This window comes from Podarcis filfolensis (assembly GCF_964270895.1).
Source record: "Podarcis filfolensis genome assembly, chromosome: 1".
Lineage (NCBI taxonomy): Eukaryota > Metazoa > Chordata > Lepidosauria > Squamata > Lacertidae > Podarcis > Podarcis filfolensis.
This window is the reverse complement of record NC_139604.1, coordinates 112,325,135-112,350,382: the sequence shown is the minus strand read 5'-3', so window position 1 is coordinate 112,350,382 and position 25,248 is coordinate 112,325,135. Positions and strand designations below refer to the sequence as shown.

General features: G+C 41.5%; 2 protein-coding genes across 2 annotated transcripts in view; one reads left to right on the top strand and one right to left on the bottom strand.

The window, feature by feature from the left end:
• Positions 1-25,248, top strand: part of EML5 (EMAP like 5) — a 155,402-nt gene that overhangs the window by 90,339 nt on the left and 39,815 nt on the right. The window lies entirely within an intron of this gene.
• Positions 1,633-25,248, bottom strand: part of ZC3H14 (zinc finger CCCH-type containing 14) — a 36,715-nt gene continuing 13,099 nt past the window's right edge. Inside the window, exons 7-17 of the mRNA XM_083613834.1 lie at positions 18,043-18,203; positions 17,011-17,111; positions 12,669-12,824; positions 11,893-11,967; positions 10,275-10,434; positions 8,991-9,214; positions 7,976-8,096; positions 5,738-5,874; positions 4,296-4,390; positions 3,328-3,434; positions 1,633-3,069 (exon numbers count right to left, since the gene is read on the bottom strand). Of these exons, the coding sequence (XP_083469960.1) occupies positions 3,063-3,069; positions 3,328-3,434; positions 4,296-4,390; positions 5,738-5,874; positions 7,976-8,096; positions 8,991-9,214; positions 10,275-10,434; positions 11,893-11,967; positions 12,669-12,824; positions 17,011-17,111; positions 18,043-18,203 (1,344 nt within the window). The 3' untranslated portion in view covers positions 1,633-3,062. The remainder of the gene's footprint in view (positions 3,070-3,327; positions 3,435-4,295; positions 4,391-5,737; positions 5,875-7,975; positions 8,097-8,990; positions 9,215-10,274; positions 10,435-11,892; positions 11,968-12,668; positions 12,825-17,010; positions 17,112-18,042; positions 18,204-25,248) is intronic.

The window sequence follows — 25,248 nt, the reverse complement described above, 5'->3', positions numbered from 1 at the left end:
ACATTATTTGCAAACAATATAACATTTTAGTTGCTTTTTCTTATAAGTGTGACTCAAGATAATAAGGGCAAAACTATAGACTAGATGATGCTTACTGAAAATTTATAACTGTAGGACTGAACAGACATCCTTTTGAACTCATCCAGTGTCTGTCTGTCTGTCTCTCTCCCTCTCTCTGTGTGTGTTTGAAATTAATAGGGAATACAGTTTTAACAGCTGTCACCTGGTAAAGTGACCTGTGATCCTAAACCACTTGATAACATTCAATAAATTGGTCCAAAATCTCAAGATGTACAAAGGAAGGCTAATTATGTATTTAAATGAACCTATACAGTACTCTGTATTTAGAGAACAGCTCTGTGCCACAACAAATCCAGTCCAACAGCTATGTTTGGCGACCCACAACAGATTTGATATACCCAGTTTTCTGCTTGCACAGGAAGGCAAAGAACCACGCAAAGCAGGGGAAAGTTGTCAAGCACCTAGCACGTGGGTGCTGTGCTGGATTTGACCATCTGTACAGGACCGATACAAAACATGCAAAGTTTGGAAAACTTTGGCATTACAACAAACAAAACATCTGCAGGGTGCATTGCAAGTGGTAACAGAGAACGCATTATCCGACCCACTATGCTGGTGAAACCTAAACTTACCCAAAGTGTTGTTACTTGACGTCCCTTGTACTACTTATTTTGAATCAAGTTGCCCTGAAATCAACAGGACTTGCTTCCAAATAAATGTTTTGGATCTCAGGCTGAGAGGCACCAGAAAGTGTGTTTAGAGGGATTTATTGATGGTTGGTTTGTCTGAAGCCAGATTGGAGAAGATGTGGGTGGGAATTGGGTCAACAGAACCTTGTTTTCGATTTTGCCAGTGAGCGCTGCAGGTTAAGCCGCACAGTATTAAAGGTCAGCTTCTGCCACAAAGGGCTTAAGATCGCCAGGCTGCTTCCAGCCGTTTTAGGCCACAGCTAAACAGAGCCAGCCCAAGACGTTTTGGCACCTGAGGCGGACCACAAAATGGCACCTCCTTCCCTACCAAGGAAGAAGGGGTGAGAGAAGATCTCTATCAGAAACAAGGGGGAAATAAACATATACAATGGGATGTGCTGCCTCTGTGTTTCTGCTGCTTGAAAAGGTCGCCTCTCCTTTTCTCATGTGAGGGCAGCTCCGGGCTAGTTTTGTCCTCAGTGAAACAGGAATAGCTTCCTGCAAATTGAAAGTATTTCCATAAACAAGGTTACAAATAAGTATCTGAATATGCGATTTCCAAAAGCCCTGAAGTATTCATCATTTAACTAGAAATGCCATGCTGTCATGGTTCCTATTTTTTTTAACACAACACACTTTTTATGCCCTTCACTGTCTGTTTTACCACATTTCACTGAAATTCCTGGAACAATTTATTTTCTAGGTCCCCAATATCTCACTCTAACGTGTTTGTCAGATGATCCGTTTTGCTTTAACAGCAGCAACAAAATGTTACGTCAACTATAACCCAAAGGTGTATGTTAACTGTGACCTTTATTACAGTAGCAAATTGTGTTCTCTTTTGGGTTTTCATCATAAAGAGTTAATCCCTGTGATCAAATAATCTTAGAATTTGTCATTTAAAAAGTGTATCAGTTAAGCCTTTTTTGCATAAATCAAGTTTTTTATTTTAAAAAATCTGAAAACAAAGATTTTGAAATAATTTCCTCGGTTGTTAAATTTCAGAATTCAAGAATATATTGGTCAAACTTGAGTTTAAAATGTGGAGTTAACTTTTGTTTTCCGATATCTAATGTAAATATTTGTACAGAATATTATCTTTTGTATATTTTTGTGAAAATGTAGTTCCCCAAAAGATACAAAAGATTTAATAAAAAATACATTTATGTTACTGCTTAATCTTTTATATTATACCCTAAGGAGCCCAGAAGAACACCCATTTCTGCCATTTAGATTCCAGGATATACCTATGTATAATTATAGCAGAGTACTGTTTCAAGGAAAACCAGTACTTCAATACACAGACTTATTAGCAGGCCTGTCCATACTCCTTCACTCCTGAGACTAGCCATCTAGACTAACTGCAATGAAGGCAACAGATACAATTTAGCCTTTCCCTAAACACAAGTTAGAAGACGGAATGCTCTTTCCCTCATTACAAACTACCTTCCAGGAGTGAATTCTAAAGCAAAGCTGAAGGATACGTCAATAACTTAACAGCTAGCCAGACTGTACCTTAACCAGGTTTACAGTCAAACTTTAAAATCTGGTTTCAAATGCTAGTTGTAGCAATCTTTGTCACCAGTACTAACTCCCGATCCCTTCACGTATCCAATTTGAATAAACTGGGAGAGGGAAATTCAGTCTGCTGGGATGGGGTGCTGACAGCTGACCTGCAGTTATATCTCTCCACCAGCCTGATTTCCATTCAAAATAGTTCTATTAAATTTATTCCATTTATATCTTGCCTTTCTTCCTAGCTGGTCTCTCATTCAGGCATTGACCAGACCCAGACCTATCATAATCCACATACTTTAGGTGTCATTAAATTGGTAACATTTCCCTACTTTTAAGAGCTTGCTTACTATTTTCTAGAAAAGAAATTTAAACGGCAAAAAGGTGAGGTAATCTATACTGAAGATGATGGTTTCTTTAAAGCACATATGAGTTATATTACTTTAACAACGATTTCCCAAAACAAACAGTTTCTTTGTAATGCAGTAATTTTTTCCCAGTCTTGGAATGGATGGTCCAAAGGAGATTTGTAAAATTGTGAGCAAAAGGAGAAACTTACTGGCCCAACGTAAGTAGGACAATAACCGCGCCTTGACATTTTTATTAGCGTTAAAGCAAAATCCTCTTCCCTACTGACATTTTTACAGTAAAAATATGTAAAACCAGTTATTAAATATACAAGTTTTGAAAATTTCACATTTCAAGTAGGCAATCGACTTCATTTTATGAAACAATATAGATTCAAGGCCTGGCATATACAATAGCTTTTACAGCATCTTGTTCCATCAGTGAGTATCCGCCCATCATTGTACAATGGTGAATTATGGGTTGTGCAAATTATTCACTGAAACAAAGTAAATACAGAAAATTAGAAAATGTGTCATGATAATTATCGTTCTGCCCTAAAAATCCCCAATCCCCAGATATTTCAAAATTAGGGAGAGCAAAACTCTGAAAAATGAGTTTTCAAACATATAATGAAGAACTGCTCTTACTCAAGTTTCTTGCAGTTTTTGCCTAACAAGCTTGTTAAACAAAATGATTGTGCATTTTCATGTTTGATTAGCATGTGCAATTTAACAGAGTAAGAGAAATACATTACCTAGTTTGGGTTCGGGTCCATTTTAAGGCATGACGTGGTGGTACAGAAACAGAAGGATGGTAAAACGTACAGTCGACTCTGGTACACTGAGTGTTAAACCTACAATGCTAAGAAAATAACGGGATTGAGAAAAGGCAATGGCAAGGGAGTTCAGTTTTGCCTGTTTAGTCGAATCCATAGAGTGTACACTACTTGCATATTTCTATTTGAAGTATGACATACCTTTAATACAACCTTTCAAATATATGACTTGGGTTATCTTAACATAGGGTGGAAGATTTCTGCGGTCGATTGACTGCTACAAATCCTAGGACCAGTTCAATAAAATTCACTTGATGAATAGCACCTGATGAACATATGAACTGAGTCAATGTAAAAACATTGTATTTATAAGGTGATATGAAATTCCCATCTGGATTGTTATCGACAGTTCATTCACAGATGCATATCACCATGTGATGCCGCATACATCAAGGAATGAATATGCATACGGCAACCAAATCCTACAATGGAAGGGGAAGTCCATTTTCACTTATTTCCCCCTTTCCTCTGGTGTCCCTTACTGCTGTCCCTCAGACCTGCTCCAGAGGGTTGGGGGATCCTTTGGAACAGCAAGGGACAAAGGGTGGAACAGGAAAAGGGGGACACAATTGGATTTGACAATAGTTAAAATCTAAAAAAAGGTGCATATAAATTGCAAACTAGGACTACTTCTTGGGTATAACAAGATCTGTGCCTATCCCTCCTTCCAGGTTCATATATACAATGCATGTGTGTGTGCATGCATGCACACAGATGTTGTCAAGCACAGCATAAGGTACTCTTGAAGGCTGGAAATATTAATAGTGATTATTTAACGGGGCTGGGCTAATACTTCATATTCCCTGGGCGCAGAATGAGTTCCACTTAAAGCTTCAGCCCAACTTTTTGAAACTCCCCTGCAGAGGAAATGAAAACATGGTACTTACTTTGGGATGGTAGAAAGGGCATTCCATTTTCTTACAAGCAGGGAAGAATCGACAGAGTTGGCTGTTAGAAGATGTTGGCTGTGCTGGAGGTGGAGCTGCAAAACCCATTAATGGAGGAGGGAAGTGACTGATACCAGACACAACAGCGAATGGTTTCACATGTATTGACAACATTCAAAAAGACTGCAATTTCAATTCCTAAAGTTCAACTGCAGGAAATTGTTTCTGGAGGCAAGTGAGACAACCACCTTGCTGCACTAAGATGGTCTGGATCTGGCCAGTGTCTGGATAGGAGACTGTAGGATCCATTTGCTGCAAATCCCATAAGATTATGACAGACCAGATATAAATATAATGGATAAATAAGCAGTTCAAAACCAAAATTCAGGTTGCTTCAGAAAGACGCAACATTGACGAAAACACATAACCATTTTTCCATCTGTGTTCAAAACACAGATTTCTGCAAAATCTCATGGTCTGTGAAAGGGGAAAACACAGCTCAAATCATGTTGCACCACAAAGTTGTTTCCAAGCTGAAAAGGCGGGGGGGGGCGGGGGAGGAAGGAAAAAGAGAGACTGGGAGTCTTGGGTCCTCCAAGGAGGACAAGGAAGTGGCTAGCCATAACATTTGCTGGAAGCAGCAGCAATGAGCTAGGCAAAGGAGGGGAGCGCCTTCCCATCACCCCACAAGCTGCTGTCAGTCCTTGTGGGATAGGGCTGAGTTCAGAGACCTGGGCCTGCCTCCTCTTACGTTAAAAAGACAACTTTGTGATGTCTTTTAAATTATCATTCAGCAGCCTGCACTGCTGCAACCAAATATTATGAAACATGCAGACTGCAGACTGCAATGGTCACAACTACCAACGGCTGCAACATGATATTATCTTACACATTCATCATTGTTTGCAACACACTGCTTGGCGGAGCTGTTGGCCTGGCATATTTTGTTTTATGCTTTTTTGGGCGGTGGTGGTGGGGGAAGGCAGAGCTGTCGAAGAGCACTGCAAACTTTTTACGTTATGGTTTGGCACAGTGGATTCACTGCTGGACTTTTCTTTTGTCGTTAGCAAATGGCAAGTTTGGTGTGCTGCTGTGCTGCTTTGTGCTGCATTTTCAACAATTGTTTCAACTCAGGGAGTGAGTGTGTGTGTGTGTGTGTGTGTGTGTGTGAGAGAGAGAGAGAGAGAGAGAGAGAGAGAGAGAGAGAGAGAGAGAGTGTGGAGGTCAGAATCAACAACTGACCCAATTGTTATCAGAGGCAGGAGGAACCCAATCAAAGGTCCATCTAGTTCAGTATCTTGTTTCCCAACTTGGCCAATTGGATGCCTCTGGGAAACCCACAAGCAACCTGCCTTTGGTTTCACTAGATCAGATTCTGCTGTCACCAGCACATTCTTCCCAGCAAGCCCACATCGAAACCTGGAATAGCAATAAATCTTTACCTGGTTTAGGAGGTGGCAGTGGGGTCCGCCGACTGGCATGAGTGTAGGGGCAATCTGGCTTGGTGCACTTGGCATCGTATTTACAATTTGGATGGATGAACAAGCATTTGTCCGCAAATTTGCAGTTGGGAAAGACTCTGGAATGTGAAAAGGAAAGCTGCTGGGTAAACTTGTTAGAATGTACTCACTTTCAAAATAACATCTATGTTTACACCTCAGTCCTCATCCCTGGCATCAAATACAGTTTTACTTAAATCAAGACATTGGTGCTCTTGGGCTAGAATTCTAAAGGAAAACCTCAATTCCAATTTTTCGAAAAACCCTCTGGCTTCAAGTGCTTTCCATGCTCAAATAATAAACGGGCAGAAATCTGCAAGCCAATTCTAGAGAGTTCAAAGCAACCAAAAAAGTTACATGTGTGCCAGAATCAAGGTCTGCCAAGTTGGTAAGGTCTGGGTTTTTCCAATGAAATCCCCAAACTCTAAAATGGGCATAAAAAGAGTCAAAATGGATCCCAATGATGTCAGTGGACATACTCAATGCTGAACTGAAGGGGGACGGGTAAGGTTAGTTTCAGACCTCTAGAGAACTGATCTGATGTTTGTGGATTAAGAACTGGACTGGTGGGGAAAGGGGCATCTTGTCACTGCCACATCATCCTGAGCACTCAGCCCTCTGCAGTGACCCCATTTCATTCTATGTTTTGCGGATTTTTTAGATCACAGATGAATTAAATGCTCTGAGAAAGGGCTAAAGAGCTGAATAGTGTTGACATAAAACTGCTCGAGGGAACTGCAGAACAATATATGAAGTAGCAATGCATTCTGAAACACTAAAAACAGCTTTTCAGCTCTTCCCCCAAACCTCGCTGTACTATATATACCTCACAGTATTAATTATATTCCCTCTTTTCGTAATGATTTGCCTCTATCACAATTAAATATATACTTCTATAGTGTATATTTCTCACAGCTATTTTCTTCACAATGTTTAGAATACTTTTGCCTGGAAGGTCCAATAGTGTGTTAGCACAACAGATGACTTTGTTTCAACTCCCTTAGTCCCTCTTAGTTGCAGACACTCATCCCTAGTCAAACAGCTGTAGTTTAGGCAGGGCTTCTTGTAACCCAGAATATAACAGTAATTGTGATCTCTGTAGCGTCATCAATAAAGGTCACTGCCCTAAAGGAGTAGACAATCTGAATGTTCCCAGTAGGGGCCTATCAGAGGGAGGGAGAAAGGGGTAACAGGAGTCCAACAAATGTGCTTGCTAGATAGAAAGCCAATGACAACTGTAAATCGGATCCAGTGATGACCTGCCTCTGAATGCCCATTGTGAAGGGAGAGATCTCTCTTCTCCCCCAAATTCTCCCTGCACTGCAGAGCTCAAGTGAGGAAGAGATTCTTAAACGTCAAGAGTCTGGCATAGCTCTGTGCTCATTCCCTTGGCTAGCAAAATTAGAATAAATTATTCAAGCTAGTGAACATGCTCCATTTGCATAATGTCCACAGGTGACAGAAAACACTTTTTTTAGTGTGCAATTTGATGGCCCTAGTTTGAGGACTGGGAACCTGTGTCCCTCTGTATGTTGTTAGCCTGCATCTCCCATCAACCCTGACCACTGGCCATACTGCCTTGAGCTGTAGGGTCCTTCAACTTTAGCCTCGGTTGGGTACATGAAACCCTGACTACGCTGCACCTGTTTGGCTACACCTGTTCTACTGTGGTGATGCAAGAAGCCAACCAACTCCACAGCTGTTAGGAAGCAGAGCTGGAAACCCAAGAGCAGACCCACCTCCCTTCTCTCCCAGAAGCTTCTGTGCAGCAGTCTGCTCAATCAGACCCCATCTAGCCTAGCAGCCTGTTTACTGCTGTGGTCAGCCAATGGCTTTTGCAAAGCACACAAGCCTGGCAGAAAGGCAATTGCCCTTCCAATATAATCCCTCTACCCGGTCTTTAGAAACGAACCCACCTGACCCTGGAACTTCGATTAGGCGTTATGATGAATAACCAATGGCAGACCTCTCCTCCTCCTTACCTCTGTCCAATCCCCTTTTGCCCTTTAAGCTAGTGGCCATTGCCATAACCCGTGGCACGGAAATTTCATTCCAGTGCAGTGGAGGCTTTTGCTCAGGACGAATACAGAGGAGAGGACCGGGGGAAAAGCTAATTTTTGTGTACGCTGTGCCTGAAGACCAGGAGGGCCAACTGCATCAAGAAGCATTTGTACCACTAACTTGCACGGCAATGTGGGGTGATGGAAGGCACATTCATCTCCATTTTTGCAGGCGGGCCAATACTTGCAGCGCTCGGGTACTTTTTCCGCTTTGTGCAGGGCACCAACATCCTCCATCTCCACTGCAGAGAGAAAGCAAAGAGGCTCCAGTTGATCTCAAGTGGTTTGGCTGTTCAAATTTAAGACCGTTTCCATCACAGGGGTTATTTACCCACATCAAAACCATGCAAATTTGAGACTCAAAAGTGTCAAAATGTGATGGGGTGTGCTATTTATTTAAAATGTTCCTGCCCCACCTAGGCCTCCAAGTCAAGAGAAGAAAAATAAACAGAATATTTGTTTAAAAGAAAAAACAATAATTATAAGGCAGCAGCGATCAAAAAACACAATCCACAACCAGCTGCGGTTACACATGTGACATGGGGAAATCGCTCCTGGCCCATGATTTTATCTCTGGGACAGAAGCATTTCTGTCCTAGGCAACTGTATAGCCTGAGGCTCCTGGCCCAAACAGTAGAGATGATCATAACTGGCTACCCCCCAGGACTTAAGAGTCTACTGTTGGCTGCTTCAGTCCCAGATGAGCTTCCAATAAATCAGGAACGCAGGGTTGGCAAAAGTGGTGATCCCTTCAGATGTTGTTGTGCTCCAACTGTCCTAAGCCTCATCAGGTGCATGGCCAATGGCCAGGGATGATGGGAGCTGTAATCTGGCAATATCTGCAGGACCGCAACTCCCCAACCACTGCCTTAAATGTGGTGCATCCAACCAGGGCCTGTGCTGTTTGCTAATTATGCTTAGACAACGTTGAGGGTGGGGATCAGAGCTGTGTCCTTCCCAATGTTGAGAGGTCTGTTAGAAAAGAAACCTGCCACGGGAACTTAGCCTGCAGTTCAGTCACTGCATTCCTCCCTGCCTTGTGCTCAGCTCGAGTTGCCCAAAGAAAGCAATGCAAATAAAGAAGCTTTGCAACGAAGCTAACAAAAGATGCTTATCCACTGGGGATGGACTGTTACCATCGGTGCTCTCCAGCTGTCTGGATATAATGTGCATCTGTTGCGCACGAAGGCTTCTTAATCCCTTGTTGGCTGTTGCTTTGGGGGCAACTGGCCTTACTCCTTCCATGAGACTCATTTCCTCCTCCTCTTGATCAGACAAGTATCCTGGCGGGCTGGGGACTCCGTCCAAGGTGACTATGAACTTGGGGCTAGCAGGCTTCTCTGGCTGCACAAGCTGCTCCCTGAGATGAGAGAGGGGAACCCAGAAGGAAACAGAGAGCAGACTAAATGTGCGACAATACAACACATTCACACCCAATTCATGACAATCTGTGAAAGTTTTCTGTTGACAAAAGACTGAACTTTGTTTTTTTTTAAAGATACATTCTTATCTCTAAACCACTTTCCTTAAACTTCTGATAACTGAGATATGCATTTTTTCTAAGCTAAAATAGAAAAGATGCTCCCTTCTCAGTTTGTGTAAGAAGAGAACGTAAGATTCCTGATGGATCAGACTAGAGGCCTCTCTAGCTGAGCATCGTCTTTCTCAGTGGCCATCCAGATGCCTTTGGGAGGTCTCCAAGCATTATACGAGACCCGAAGGATTTCCTGTCCCCAGAGGCAACTAATTGGCTGAGTCTGTATGAGTCATTGCTCTTCCAATCAGAAGGCCCATTCAGAACTGTGACTCAGGCAGGGGCACAGTAAGTAGGCTTCTTGCTACCACAAGGCAGGGTGATGGTCACCCGTTTAAGATGGTTTTAAGAAGGAATTAGACAAGTTCGTGAAAAATTAAGATTGTCAGTGGCTACTGGTCACAATAGCTGTATTTATGATCGGAGGCAGCATGTCTCTGGACACCAGTTTCCGAGGAACAACAAGCAAGAAAGGGCTATTTTCCTACCATCTGACTGCACCGAATAAGGACATGGCCTTCCCTCAGCTGCTTTTGTAGGTGGGTCCTTTGGGCTCATTCAATCAACTGATTTATTGCAATGTGCTAGCAGTTTGTGAATTATTGGACTAAAGCAGCCCCATCATTTAATGAGCCATTTGAAGGCAGGTTAAAAAAAGCCAGGGAGAGGAACTAGAGCAATTCACCATGGCTATCTTTTTTAGAAAAGTAGTAAACACATCTTCAAAACTAAGAGACCTAATTCACACAACCCCTTTGATGTTTCCCTATGTATGATGCAACTGAGCATCAAAACACACCACTCAGGTATGCCAGTTGCTGCAACTAGGTGAGTAAGCTTGAGTTTCTTAAGCCTTTTACTGAATTTTTAAGAAACAACTTTTTACCTTGTCTGTATGAGCCGTCCTGAGAGTGCCTGTAAGGCCTCCGAGGCCCTCTTACCCACTTCCAGATTCTGGGACACCATTATCTCCTCCGATAGCTTGGGCTTCTTCAAGATAAACGATCTGGTGTCTGTGTGGACCATCGATTCCAAGTCATAGTAATCTAAGCCAGAGAAAATGGCAGAAGTGTTCAAATCAGGCTGTCATAACCCAAGCACGGGGACAAGGGTGAAGCTCTTGAATGAGGATAAGCAAAGTCACGCAGCCTGCCCAGCTGAGCATTAAACTAGCATATTTTCCCCTGCAGCAGGAACAGAACTGGACAGGCATCCCCTCACTTGTGTGCAACCACATACACACGCGGCACCAGGAAATCAATCAATCAATCAATCAATTCTAACCTGAAATGGTGGGAGAGCTGGAAAGTCCTTGTGGCTGGTAAGGAGACCCTCCAAGAGCCCAAATAGGATGCTAGTGAGCCAAAAGTCTAGAAGAAAAGACTCCAAGGGCCCCAAATGGCACACAGGAGCTCTCACTGCTGCCGCACTACCCTGCTCAACAGCTGTTAGATGGGAAGCTGCACTTACTCCAGTGGGCCCCCCACTAACGCACATTTCACTTATGTGTGCGAGAGCTTAGAATGTAACCTCAGAGTAAGTGAGTAAGCAGCCACTGAAGTCAAGATGGCACTGCACCAGATAGGCTGCTAATTCAGTTCATATGCTAATTCAGTTCATATGCTCTCGTCACTCCTGGCCCAGCAGTCCTTTAATGGATACAAGAGTGGCCACAAGAAACCATGCTTGCAACCGCTGCAGCACACAGTGCTAAACGTGGCACAGAGCTATGCACATGTATAGTCCTATCCCTGCTGCTAGCTCTGCGCCAGGAGAAGCAACTAGTATTGGATGTTAATTGAGCAAGAGTGGCATTGGTGGGGAAAGAGAGAGCAAGCAAAATAGGGGGCACAGGGGGGATGGCCAACCCGTGCAGGCCATTGCATGACTGCATTAAAAGCATCTCTTAAGTACATGGGATGTTGTGTGGAAAGCTATCTAAGATTCATTGCTTGAACAAAGGTGGCTATTACAGTGCAGTCAGAATGAATGCCTTTGACGTGACCCATCAGGAATTTCCCCCTGTGCAAGTCTCCCTGAAATAAATGGTGCCAGCCCAATAATCCATCTGCTTGATTTCATCTATTTAAATGGGACTTTCCTCAGAGAAGTTCCCAAGAGGGCTTTCAAGGCAAGCAGAATGAACAGATCTGTGCTTCAGACCACTCAGTCAAATGAAGGCCTTCAAAAGAACTCCACAGTTTGCTACAATCTGAAATAAAAGTAATTTAAGCTTCTTTCTTCAACACAAAATTAATGCATCAACGTCGGACATAGTAACACAAAGTCCACTTGGGATTGGCTTTGACAGCAGGTGACAAAATAAGTACCTTCCCATTAGCAAAACACTGAAGGGACTTTTTTTTCCAAATACGATTTGGACTTTAACCTAATAAAAGTTAAATGGCACTGTTTTAAACCTAAAATATACAGAGTTTTGGCTGTAAGGAGGCTTTGGGAAGCCTGCTTCCTTTTTCTTTTTTTATTAAACAACCACAGCTAACCTTGTGCCTTTTGTAATGCTTCTCCAATGGCTGGTTCAATCTGGAGACGGGAAAAGAGCTGCCTTTGCTGGGTTCCTAAAATAAATGTGGAATGAAAAATTATTTTACTGCCTGTGCAACGCAAATTAAGGGACGGCTGTGCAGTCACTTCCTGCAACTCTATTCTTAACAAGTGCTCTCCCACCCTCCGCAAGGCACGGGATTCTCTTACAATCAGCTTCCACTTATTCTACTCATCTGCACAATGCTAGGAGATTTCTGCCTCTTCCTCGATGGACCTATTTGAGCAATACTTTACTCTTGGATTCTTCCTAGAGAGACTGGAAGTGGACTTTGGGCTTCTGCACTGCCTCCCTGCTCTGTAGCTGGTTTTATCTCATGAAATCAACATTACCTTGGATGCCTTTAAAAGGGGATTAAGGCAAATTTAAGATGGATAAATAGGTCCACCCTTGGCTAATTGGATGGCTACCTCATAATAGCTAATTGGAACATCTCCATTTAGAGGCAATGAATGCCACTAAATTCCAGTTGCCGGATTGGTGGGAAAAGAGACTTTATGCCTTGCCGGTGGGCTTCACCACCAATAACAGAAAATGTGGGGGCCCCCTCCATTATAGTGAGGAAATGAAAGAGGAGCACACAGGAATCTGAGGCTTATTGGGTTGAGATTCCTATTCAACAGAATTACATGTGCCTGCAGCATAACACACGTTTTTGGGCTGGAGAACAGAATTAACCTCTCCTTGAGAACAGAGCACTTTATTCAGTATCACCTGGAAGTCTCCCTAATGCTTGTTCCTTTGGCTCTTCTTCCTGTATCTGGGAGTTCCCTCTGGACGGCCGGCTCTGGCCATGCATCACTTCCAGAAAGGTTTCCTCTTGAGATGTCCGGGTTCTGGGAGCCACAGGAACTGTCTGCTTTGCTGGCACTTTCCACAAATAAAAAAGAAACAAATCATCAAAGGCTGATATGCAAAGAGCAAATGATTCATTATCACAAAAGTTAATTGCATTCTCTAGAAATCCAGACAAATAGGCCAAAAGAAGCAGCAATTTCTAACCTCATAAAAGTGTGGCTTTCAGACGGATTTCTGGCACGAAATTAACTCAAGACTGTCAGCTTCGCCTTTGAGCCAGTGCCAACGACTGGGCTCAACTTCTTCAGCCCCGACTGGGCCAGGCGAGCTGGAAAAGCACTCCCAGAGACCTTCCACTGCAGGGAGGAGGTCTAAGTGCTGTGCACTTACAACTTAGAGCTGTGAGCACCAAAACTCAGTTCCAAAAGTCAGCGGAGCACCCCAGAGTATGAACCACACGAACGACAGCTCTGAAGTATAACTTCTTTTATTCTCTACAGCTACTGAAAAAACTAAAGACTAATCGGAGACGCTGGACTGCATGAGTGTTACAGCTGCTTGAGCAGTCACCTTATCTATATACAGATAACACTCAGACTCCCTTTGAAGTCAGGCTGGAGCGGAAGAAGCGATGAGCAAAATCCGCCCCCTCCTTTCTGAAACATTGTCAGCAGATTCTTGCAATGGGAGGGGTGAATTATTCTCAAAGACATTAATTAATAAGCTACCCCTTTATCGCTCCACAAACCTTCTGCTTTTGTCTTTTGTCTATACTTCTGCTTTCACTTGAATGTGTTGGTTTGGTGTGGGGAAGAATGAAGTTGTCATTTTGGGGACGAATTGCTACGATAAAGATGAGTGTGTTACCGAAAATGTTGTTTTTGTTTCAAACAATTCCGATAATCAAAGGGGCGGCAATATTTAAAGAGTGGCAAAGAGTAATTTCAAGGTACATCTGGAAGGGCAAGAAGCCGAGAATAAAGTTTAAGTTATTGACAGATGCAAAGGATAGAGGAGGCTTCATCCTGCCAGACTTGAAATTATATTATGAAGCATCGTGCTTCTGTTGGTTGAAAGAATGGATGAAATTAGAAAATATAGAAATGTTAGATTTGGAAGGTTTTGACAACAGATTTGGTTGGCATGCATATTTGTGGTTGGATAAGAAGCGAGTACATAAGGGTTTTGAAAATCATATAATTCAAAGATCTCTCATTGAAGTTTGGGATAGATATAAAAATCTATTGGAGCCAAAAAAACCCATATTGGTTATCTCCACTGGAGGTATTGAGTGTGAAGAAGATTAATATGAGGGGGAATTGGGTGACATACGAGCGTTTAATAATGAAAGTGGGAAGTAAATGGAAATTGAAACCATATGAGGTAGTTAAAGAATATGTTAATGATTGGCTGCATTATTTTCAGATTAATGAAATGTTTAAAAATGATATAGTACAAAGAGGTTTTGCTGATAAGGAATCAAGGTTTCAACAGGAAATATTTAAAAAATGAAGTTAAAACTTTATCTAAAATGTATAAATTATTATTGGAATGGTATACAAAGGATGAAGAGGTGAAATCGGTTATGATAGATTGGGCCAAAGATTTTGGATATAATATACAACTGAATGATTGGATAAAATTGTGGAAGGAAGGAATGAAATTCACTGCGTGTACCACAATAAAAGAAAATGTGATGAAGATGATGTATAGATGGTATGTTACACCAGTGAAGTTAGCAAAGATGTATAAAGCAAGTAATAAATGTTGGAAATGTAAGGAAAAAGAAGGAACATTCTACCATATGTGGTGGGAATGTAAAAAAGTAAAAAGCTTTTGGGAGATGATATATAATGAGAAGTATAGACATCACCTTGCCAACAAAGGTCCGTATAGTTAAAGCCATGGTTTTCCCAGCAGTGATGTATGGAAGTGAGAGCTGGACCATAAAGAAGGCTGATCGCCGAAGAATTGATGCTTTTGAATTATGGTGCTGGAGGAGACTCTTGAGAGTCCCATGGACTGCAAGAAGATCAAACGCATCCATTCTTAAGGAAATTAGCCCTGAGTGCTCACTTGAAGGACAGATCGTGAAGCTGAGGCTCCAATACTTTGGCCACCTCATGAGAAGAGAAGACTCCCTGGAAAAGACCCTGATGTTGGGAAAGATGGAGGGCACAAGGAGAAGGGGACGACAGAGGACGAGATGGCTGGACAGTGTTCTTGAAGCTACAAACATGAGTCTGACCAAACTGCGGGAGGCAATAGAAGACAGGAGTGCCTGGCGTGCTCTGGTCCATGGGGTTACGAAGAGTCGGACACGACTAAACAACAACAATATAATGAGATGAAAAAAATGTTGAAATATACATTTACTAAGAAACCAGAAGCATTTTTACTAGGAATAATAGGAAATGAAATTAATAAGAAAGAATGGAAGTTGTTTTTATATGCAGTAACAGCAGCAAGAATATTGTTGGCCCAAAAATGGAAACAAAAAGAATTGCCTATGATTGAAGAATGGAGAATGAAATTGACAGATTACGCGGAACTTGATAAATTAACAGGAAGGATCTGGAATCGACGTGACCAGAGATTCACTGAAGACTGGATTAAATTTACGGAGTATATGCAAACACTATGTGATGATCAAATAACGTTTATAGGTTTTCAGGAAGTTCTGTGAAAATGTAAGGTAGAAATATTGTTTTTTAAAAAATAAGGGATAATTAAGATATTAAGGTAGTGCAATATTGAGAAATGTGGAAGAAGTAAATAGAACGGAGAATCATCAGAAAGGCTGAGGGGAGTAAAAAAAAAAAGAGGATGTTGGTGATAAATAAGATGTTTGTTTTGTATGTTTTTTATACTGGAAAATTAATAAAAATATTTTTTTTTAAAAAAAAGAATGTGTTGGTTTGGAGAACATTTGTCTCAGTCAAATGTTAGCTGACACACTGGATAGACAGCCAGCAGAGAAATGATAAGCTATCCGGTTGCACTGATGCTTCCATCTGGCTGCTAATACAGTATCATCATCTAGGGGGCAAGAAGATTTGCCAGCACTTCTCACAGTCCTTTCTTACTTGAGGGGGAGCCACTGAAGGCCCTTCCTGCCAATGCCAGAAGATTACAGTGGGCTTTAGATTCTCAGCAAGGCTACAATGCTACAACATTAATGTGTGGTTTCAATGCTCCATTTCACGGGTTGTTTTTACTATTGCAATGTAGTCCTTAAAGCTGTAAGCAATCTTGAAAACCTTCTGCTAGGAGAGGTGGAATGTAAATCCCATCAGGGGAATATAGAAATATTTCAGAGACTTAAGGACCGATCTGCACATCGAGCTTAAAGTAAGATTTATACCCACTTAACCATCATGGTTTCCCCCAAAGAATCCTGCTAATTGTACTGAAAATTCTGTGTTGGGTACTTCTAGTTCCCTCACAGCACTACGGATCCCAGCTTTAGCCTGCAATCCGCACTTCCCTGGGAATAAGCTTCAATAAATGTGCAAATAGACATGTCTGGGATGGCGTTGTTGTTGTTGGTTTTTTTTTGGGGGGGGGATGGCGTTGTTAGTCCAGGGCATAGACAGGGCATAAGAGAGACTGTGGGAGCTTTTCCGTAACAAGTGGGGCTTCTGTTCACTTACAACACCATTTGGTGCCAGCTCTGCAGCAAACATTTCACTTGTGATCTTGCAATGAAAACTGATCTGTGGGGCTGGTGTTTTCAGTGTCAAACCAAAAACCATTTCCAGAGGGGCAGCCATGTTAAGTCCACTGCAGTTAAAACAACAAACAGTGGCACCTTAACATGGATGATGGCAGGATCTTTCAGGGACTAAAGTCCACCTCATCAGATTCTCGGTGTATTGCCTGATGTTAAAACTTAAACATATGCAAAATAAGCACGGTTAGCATTCACAACAGATCTTAAGTTCAATCCCTTGTGTCTCCCGCCACTGGGGAGTCGCTGCCAATCAGGTTTGACAATACAATGGACCAATAGCCTGACACGGTAGAAGGCAGCTTCCTATGACCCTAACAGCAATAATCAAAGATAAAACAAACATGCTAACTTAGAACACCTGTAGTTGAAGTAAGATAGCAAACCATTATGACTCATGCCACAGGTGGTGGCAGTGATCTTTTGGATATGTTGCTGTTTAGGTTTATCTTCCTGTGCCTCGATTCATTCGGGCTTACTAAACTGGGCTTGGAGCTCACGTGTCCCTGTCAAACTACAGTCACTTACCTGCAGCATAATTTGTTGTCTTTGTAACAGATTCCTGGGCTTCAGAGATAGCTTTCAATATTAAATTCTTATTGGCCTGTTTGTTAGGCGGCAGCGAAGGCCTGGAGGGATTGAACAAAAAAAGATACAGGGAAATTAATTTGTCATTGTAGAACCATAGAAGAGTGAAGTATTGCTATGCTGTGTTTTCAAAAGCTTGGTTGAAATCTTCATGAGGTGCACAGATTAGAATTTTTGGAGTTATTTGATCATCAGCTGCCCTATTGCGTCTGCCACCTTCTGTGCTACTCTGTGAGCCACGCATCCTATTACTGAAATAGGACTGATTTCTCTTCTCCTGGCATTCATCTCCACAGAGAGGGCACCCTTCAATATTCTGCAATCCCCTGCCATACATCCAGCGACTGCAGAAGTCACGCTTCTGCTGTGGCGGCAGCAGAGGCCAATATGGATGCGCTCCTGATCTTCTGTAGTCCTCTCTGACCCCATTCCCTTTTCTGCAAGCATAATGAAATAACTGTTGGATCCAACTTTTGGATCCACAGCAAAATACATCTTGAGATCAGCACTGGCCTGTGAGGCACTGCTGGGAAAACACTGCGCGGAAGCTAAGGTGGAAGGGAAGTCCCACCCTGGTTGTTGGGACAACCAGCAACTGTGGGTTCACACAACGCTCACCGAGGCATCTCCTACCCATCAGTTTCTGGTTCAGTTGGCAATTCCTCTCCCCACTTGATCACCCTGCAGCAATGGCAACAGTTCCTACTAGCGTGCTGCTCCCAGGTTGCCAGGGCTTACATTTGTTTTCTCCTCCGTACGCAATCATTTACTGTAAAAGCCAGGCCTTAAATAATCAAGCAATACGATGGCAACAAAATTACTTCTAATGTATTTTCTTGGGCATATGGCATCATTTGATCTTGCAATGTGGCCCGACACCCAGAAACAGCTTAGGCACATCAGGAACTCAGGACAATCTACCTTGATGCTTACTTTCTTTGGCCTAATTCAAACCCCACAATTCTTAGGTACCTTCTCTCAGGTTTTGCAGGCACAGATACGCTGCTGGAGATGCCTCCCAGACGGAGTCCACAGTCTTCCTCTTCCTCCTCCTCCTCTCCATCATTGCTGAACCGTTTCACTCGGACTACAGAGCTTACAACTGGGAGTTTTCTCTTCCTCAAGTTTTCTTCCTGCAAGAAATACGATAATTTATTTTATACGTTTTTGTTTGAGAAATTTGTAGCATCCCCTTTAAGGCAGGCATTTCCAGGACAACGTAACTATAATTGATTTTGCTTTGAAAAAGAAAAAGTGGCTGGTTTTCCCAATGTCCATGTCCAATGTGTTTTCCATGCCTGATGGTGAGTGAAGCCTGTTAACAGGCAAAAAAACCCCAAAAAAACCACACCATGTAACTGAAGTAATCACAATTATACCCCTGCTTGCTCCTGACTCCCTCTGGGGTTTTGCTGTGTTGAATTTCCTAAACATCATGTACATTTGTTGGTGAATATATTAGAGAAAGGTATGGTTATGTGTGTGTAAAACTTTAAACACACACACATGCAAATTGGGACAACTGGATGGATCAAAAGCATGTACTTAATCTTTGAAGAAACATGACGTTTTCTAAAGTGCAACATAATAAATAATAATAATAATAATAATAATAATAATAATAATAATAATTTAAAAAATGTACTGAACAAGCTGTTAAAATTCTAGAAACAGCACCCAGATTCACAGGTACTATGCCATATTCAGGCCTTAGTTCCCTTCACCCCAAGAGTGATTCAGATGATCATATTTGCCCTGCTGTACCACTCAAAGCCAACATCTACCACAGCAAGTCCTCGCTTCTTTCTCATCCACCTGCCCCCTCCAGTTTTGCTTCGGAAAGTTGTTTTGGAATCAGAGGTGGATGGTTCCCAGTGGATCAATTAGTCAAACTCCCCACACTATATTTAAAAGCAATGGCAGGTGTTCAGTTGACTTTTTCTTGGGGAGCTGAGCTCATTTTGTTTTGTTTTGTTTCTCTTCCCGTTACCCCAACCTGTCCCATTTTCAGGATAACCTCAGGATCCCACCGCAATAAGAGGTTCTTAGCACAAAGGGGGGGGCCGGTTGGGTTTTCAACCTTTATTTATCACATTCACATCCTGCTTTCCCCTCAAGGAGCTCACAAGAGCAGGTGGGTGGTTTCTCCATTTTACCCTCACAACAGCTCTGTGAAGGAGGGAAAACAGAGTGTCAATCACTACGGTTGCCCAATGAGCTTCGTGGAATTTCAATCTGAGTCCCCTTTGTTCAAATCCACGACACTTTCATCAGCAGCTCACGAAAGGAAGAGCTGGAGGGAAAGAATGCATGCAGGATACAGCTTTAAAAGCAAAACACACAAGAACAAAAAAAGGCAATCACCTTCATCAAGGCAGCTTGCATTTTAAAAAGAATCCAAATTCTAAAATTATTCACCAAGAATTATGGATGCTAGGGCAAAAATTGTGCAGATTTATTGGCTGACTTACTGCAAAAATCAGAGGCAGCGAGGCGGGAGGAGGAGAATACAGGGAGGAAGAGCGGTGAGAGACAGAATGAGTGTTTGTGATTAAGCATGAAGAGGAGCCTGGTCAAACACTAGGGGCTCATCCACACTAACCTTTTGCTCCACACTTCCTAGGCACAGATCCAAGCTTTAAAGTGCCGTGTCCGAGCGTTTTTTTTAATGTCCTGGCCCTTTTCAGTGAAAACCTGCTTTTTAATGCTGGATCAGAAGAAACAGCAATTAGGGGCTTTCTGCAGATTGCTCTGGTTCAGGGGTAAATAGCTGGTTTGGGCAGGGAAAGTGCCAGGGCAAAAAAAGAAAAAAGGGACTTGGACACAGCACTTTCAAACACAAATGTGTACCTAGAAACACCTTGTAAAGAAAACTGCCTTCTAAAGTAAACAAATTTATATTTTTACTCCCAGCCACTTACTCATCTATACCTAAGAATGTAATGATTGATAGTATCCTGCCCCCTTTACACAATGGGTGAGTGCAGAAGACACTAACACACAGCAAAAAAGGACAGGAGAGCCACATCCATCATGGAGGAAAGGAACCAGTAGCTAATATCACGACAGCCCAAAATATGGTGAGATTAGCTAGATGTGACTGAGAAGATCAGGTCCAGAGCAAGATTATCAATTTTGTATGATCAACTGTTAAGAGTGAGGGATTTGTTGAGAAGGGCACCTACAACATGTGTGACTTATTTTAATACTTTGCAATAAGCTAGTGCTGGTCCCTCCAAAATAATCCACTGATGTGTTTATTTTTAAAATAACACACTACTCAAGTTATAAAATGGATGGAAACTGTAACCTGAGGAAGAACTCAGAAGCCTCCCACTTCCCACTAGTGGTTCTGCTTAGCGCCATCAATGTATGCACTGCTATATGGAGTGACGTGTCGGGATGTTTTAATGTCCCAAAGGCTTTACAAATTTTTGACAGAGGAGGAGACAATGGGAAAAGGAGAGGCAGACATGACAAGGGGCGGTATTTTATTATTTATTCATTTAAATATTTATATCCCGCCGTTCCATGCCTTTCAAAAATACAACACCAACACAATTTAAAATACAGTCTTAGAAACGACAACAACAACATTGATAAAAGACACCAGCAGACATTATCTGAAGGCACTTGACTAAAAATGGTCAGCTGGTCTAAAACAGTTTGATGTGTGTGCTCATTAAGGGGGTTGTTCCAAAGTACTGGTGCCACTACACCAACTGCAGCTCTGTTGATGGGAGGACAGTGAAAGTGGCCTTAAAAACTGAGCCAAGATCTCATGCAGGTTCAGAGAGGAGATGATGATCCACAAGGTACATTGGTTTGGTCCCACGCCAGTTTTGAAGGTCAAGGCCAGCGCCTGGAATTGAGCTTGAAAGCAAATTTGTAGCAATGAAGCTTGTACAAAACAGGCGTAAAATGGTAGACCCTACGGGCCCCAGCATTCTGAATCGCTTGACATTCCTGGATTGCAGCTCCACATAAGGCACATTAGAGTAATCCTACCTGGAAATAACCGTGCTAGATTTGATTTCTCCTGGAAAGAGCACAGCTGGCAAATCAGATGGAGTTGGTCAAAGGCAATCCAGGGCACTGTTGTCACTTCCACATGCAAGAGCACAGACAGTTCTAGCAGCACACCCAAGCTGTGAACCTGTTGCTTCTGGGGAGGGTAACCCTAACCAAACAAGTTGAGCTCCTTGCCCAGGATCATCAGCACGACCTGTCCAAACCCTGAGGTCATCTACAGAGGCCCTTCTCAGTGTGCCCTCTCCATTGGAAGTGCCTCCATCTTGCAGGATGTATTATCTCTAAGGAAGCTTTCTTTGTCATCCTTTTGCTACTGGGCTAAGACTTTTTTTGTTCTCCCAGGCCTTTTTAAAGATCTCATTAGTTTAGTCCCTGTGCTACAGTTGATAGTGCCAACTGCAGTATTTGCTCACTGTTTTCAGCTCATGTGGTCTGTATTTTCTTTTATTGGGTTGGCCTTTTCAGTATTTCTGTTTCTTGCCAGGTTAGTTTTTTTAAGATTCACTGAATTATTATTTTTTACTGAATCATTCTTATATTTTTAACTGACTGTATACAATGCCTAGATAACTTGTTTTATGAAGGGGGTCTAACAAATATGATTAACAATGAATACATACAGACATATACATATGCCTGTCTTGTCTGGAGTTTCAGTTTGTTCACCCTCATCAACTTCAAGACTCCCAGACACAGAGTATGTATACAAAAATTCTTTCTCCTTTGGGGCTATTGGCTACGACAACTTAAGTCAGCGGACCACATTGCTGTCTAGGTTATCTTCCAGTGGTCACATGCCAGAGGTGGGTGAGGCCAAAGGAAAAAGCTGACAAAGCAAAAAATGAAACTATTACCTTTGTACAGTAGGCTGGTTTCTTTTTTTTTTTTTTATAATATATTTATTGAAGTTTTCAAATAAAGCATATATTAAATAAGCACAACTTATCATTGTCCATTTAACATCTCTCAATTGTTACATGGGACTCCCCCACACCTCCCGCATACACTTACATCATTATTAAATTAATTTCAAACAAATTATCATTTAACTCATCTTAATTAATAATCTTAATTTGGTTTGACATATAATTCAGCCTTAAATCTAATTTAATGGTAGACAATTGTCTGCACTGGCATCCAATTCAACACTCAGCCAAATTACAATATTTTTGTAAATAAATCTTAAATTTCCTCCAGTCTTCTTCCATCCTTTCTTCTCCCTGGTCTCGAATTCTGCCGGTCATCTCGGCTAATTGCATATAGTCCATCAGTTGCATCTGCCATTCTTCCACAGTGGGTAGCTCCTGAGTTTTCCAATTCTTGGCAATTAATATTCTTGCTGCTGTTGTTGCGTACAAAAAGAATGTTCTGTCCTTTTTTAACACACTCTGGCCGACAATACCCAGGAGAAAGGCCTCTGGTTTCTTAGTAAAGGTGTATTTAAACACCTTTTTTAATTCATTATATATCTTCTCCCAAAAGGCCTTCACTCTAGGGCAGGTCCACCAGAGGTGAAAAAATGTTCCTTCATTTTCCTTACATTTCCAACATTTGCTATCAGACGAATGGTATATTTTAGCCAGTTTAACAGGGGTCATGTACCATCTATACATCATTTTCATCACATTTTCCTTCAACGCATTACATGCAGTGAAGTTCAGCCCAGAGGTCCACAACCTTTCCCAATCTTCAAACATAATATTATACCCAATATCCTGCGCCCATTTTATCATTGTTGATTTTACCATTTCGTCATGTGTGTTCCATTTCAGCAGCAAGTTATACATTCTTGAAAGTACCTTAGTCTTAGGTTCTAACAGTTCAGTTTCTAACTTTGACTTTTCCACTTGGAATCCTAACTTTTTGTCATTTTTAAACACTTCTTTAATCTGAGCATAGTGTAACCAGTCTCGCACTTTGTCTCTCATCTTTTCTAAACTCTGCAATTTCCAGTTGTCACCATCCTTTTCTATTATCTCCCAATATTTTGGCCAGTTGGCCTCCATATTGGCTCTTTTCCGAGCCTTAGCCTCCAGGGGTGACAGCCACCTCGGAGTTTTATTCTCCAGTAAGTCTTTATATTTTGTCCAGACATTAAAAACTGATTTTCTGACAATATGGTTCTTGAAGGCCTTATTTATCTTAGCTTTATCATACCATAAATATGCATGCCATCCAAACGCATTATTAAAACCTTCCAAATCCAAGACATCCGTATCTTCAAGAAGTAACCAATCTTTTAACCAGCAGAAAGCTGCAGCTTCATAATACAACTTTAAATCTGGCAGGGCAAAGCCCCCTCTTTCTTTCGCATCTGTTAATATTTTAAATTTGATTCTGGGCTTTTTGCCCTGCCAGACAAATTTAGAAATATCTTTCTGCCACTTCCGGAAACACTCTGTCTTGTCTACAATCTGCAGTGTCTGAAACAAAAATAACATTTTTGGCAATACATTCATCTTGATGGCAGCTATTCGGCCTAACAAAGAAAGTTTTAGTCTTGACCAACTATCCAAGTCTCTCTTAATCTCTGACCAACATTTTTCATAATTATCTTTAAATAAACTCAGATTTTTTGCTGTTATGTTTACCCCTAGGTATTTAACTTTTTTAACCACATTTAGTTCTGTCTCTTTCTGAAGCTGTTCCAACTCAATATCTGTCACGTTTTTCCCCAAAACTTTAGTTTTTTGCTTATTTAACTTAAATCCTGCCACTCGACCAAAGTTTTGAATCAGTTGTAGTACTCTTTTCAAACTAGACTCCGGCTCCTGTAATGTCAAAACTAGGTCATCTGCAAAAGCTTTAAGTTTATATTGTTTCGCTCCGACCTGAATCCCTTCCACCAACCGGTCCCCCCTAATCATATTCAGGAGCACTTCCAGAACCGAAATAAACAGTAATGGGGAAATCGGGCAGCCTTGTCGTGTACCTTTTTCAATTTTAAACTCTTCTGTAACCACATTGTTAACTATCAGTTTAGCCTTTTGTTCTGAATATATTGCCTCAATCCCGTTCTCAAACCCCCGTCCCACTCCCATTTCTTTTAAATTCCCCTTCATAAATTTCCAAGATATGTTGTCAAAGGCTTTCTCCGCGTCTATAAAAATTAAAACTGCTTTAGTGTTTATGTTTGTTTGTAAAAGTTCCAATATGTCTATGATGTTCCTTGTGTTAGTAAACATATGTCTGCCCGGGAGAAAGCCTGCCTGGTCTTTATGGATTATCTCACTTAAAACTTTCTTAAATCTTCGTGCCAAAACATCTGCAAATATTTTGTAATCCACATTTAAAAGGGAGATGGGACGGTAATTCTTGAGTTGTGTCTTTTCAGTTTCTGACTTTGGAATCAATGTGATAAATGCTTCTTTCCACGATTCAGGCGCCTTCTTCCCCTCCATTATTTCATTACTGACCTCCAACAAAGGTTGTATCAAATAATCCTTCAATGTCTTATAGTAGTTAGAGGTCAGTCCATCTGGCCCTGGTGATTTGCCCTGTTTCAGACTCAGGATGGCCTGTTCAATCTCTTGTCGTGTTATTTTGCCATTTAAAATTGTTCTATTTTCTTCTGACAGCTTTGCTAATCCATTTCTCTCCAAAAATTGTGTAATCTCTATTTCATCTTGTGGCCCTTGAGTATATAACTTTTTAAAATACCTCTGGAAGCACTTTCTAATCTCTCCCGGGTTCTGAATGTTCCTTCCTTCAACCTCTAAGTTTGTTACTGTATTTAATCTTTGTCTCCTTTTCAACTGCCAAGCTAGCAGTTTCCCACATTTATTTGCCGATTCAAAAGTTTTTTGTTTCATTGTTTTAATCTTCCATTCTATTTCCTGATTTATCAGCTTGGAATATTGCGCCTGATAAAGTTTAATTTCTCTCAGAATCGGTTGGGACTTCGGGTTAGATCTTAACTTCTTCTCCAACTCTTTGATACTTTCCAGAATTTTATCTTTCTTTTCGTTTTGCAGTCTTTTCTTTAAGGAATTCTGTTGAATCAAGAACCCTCTCATCACAGCTTTACTTGCATCCCAGATAGTTCTTTTTTCCACCGTAGTGTTCAAATTAATCTCAAAATAATCCTTTAAGGTTTTTTGGGCCTTCTTTACAATTCTTTGGTCTCTAAACAGGCCATCATTCATC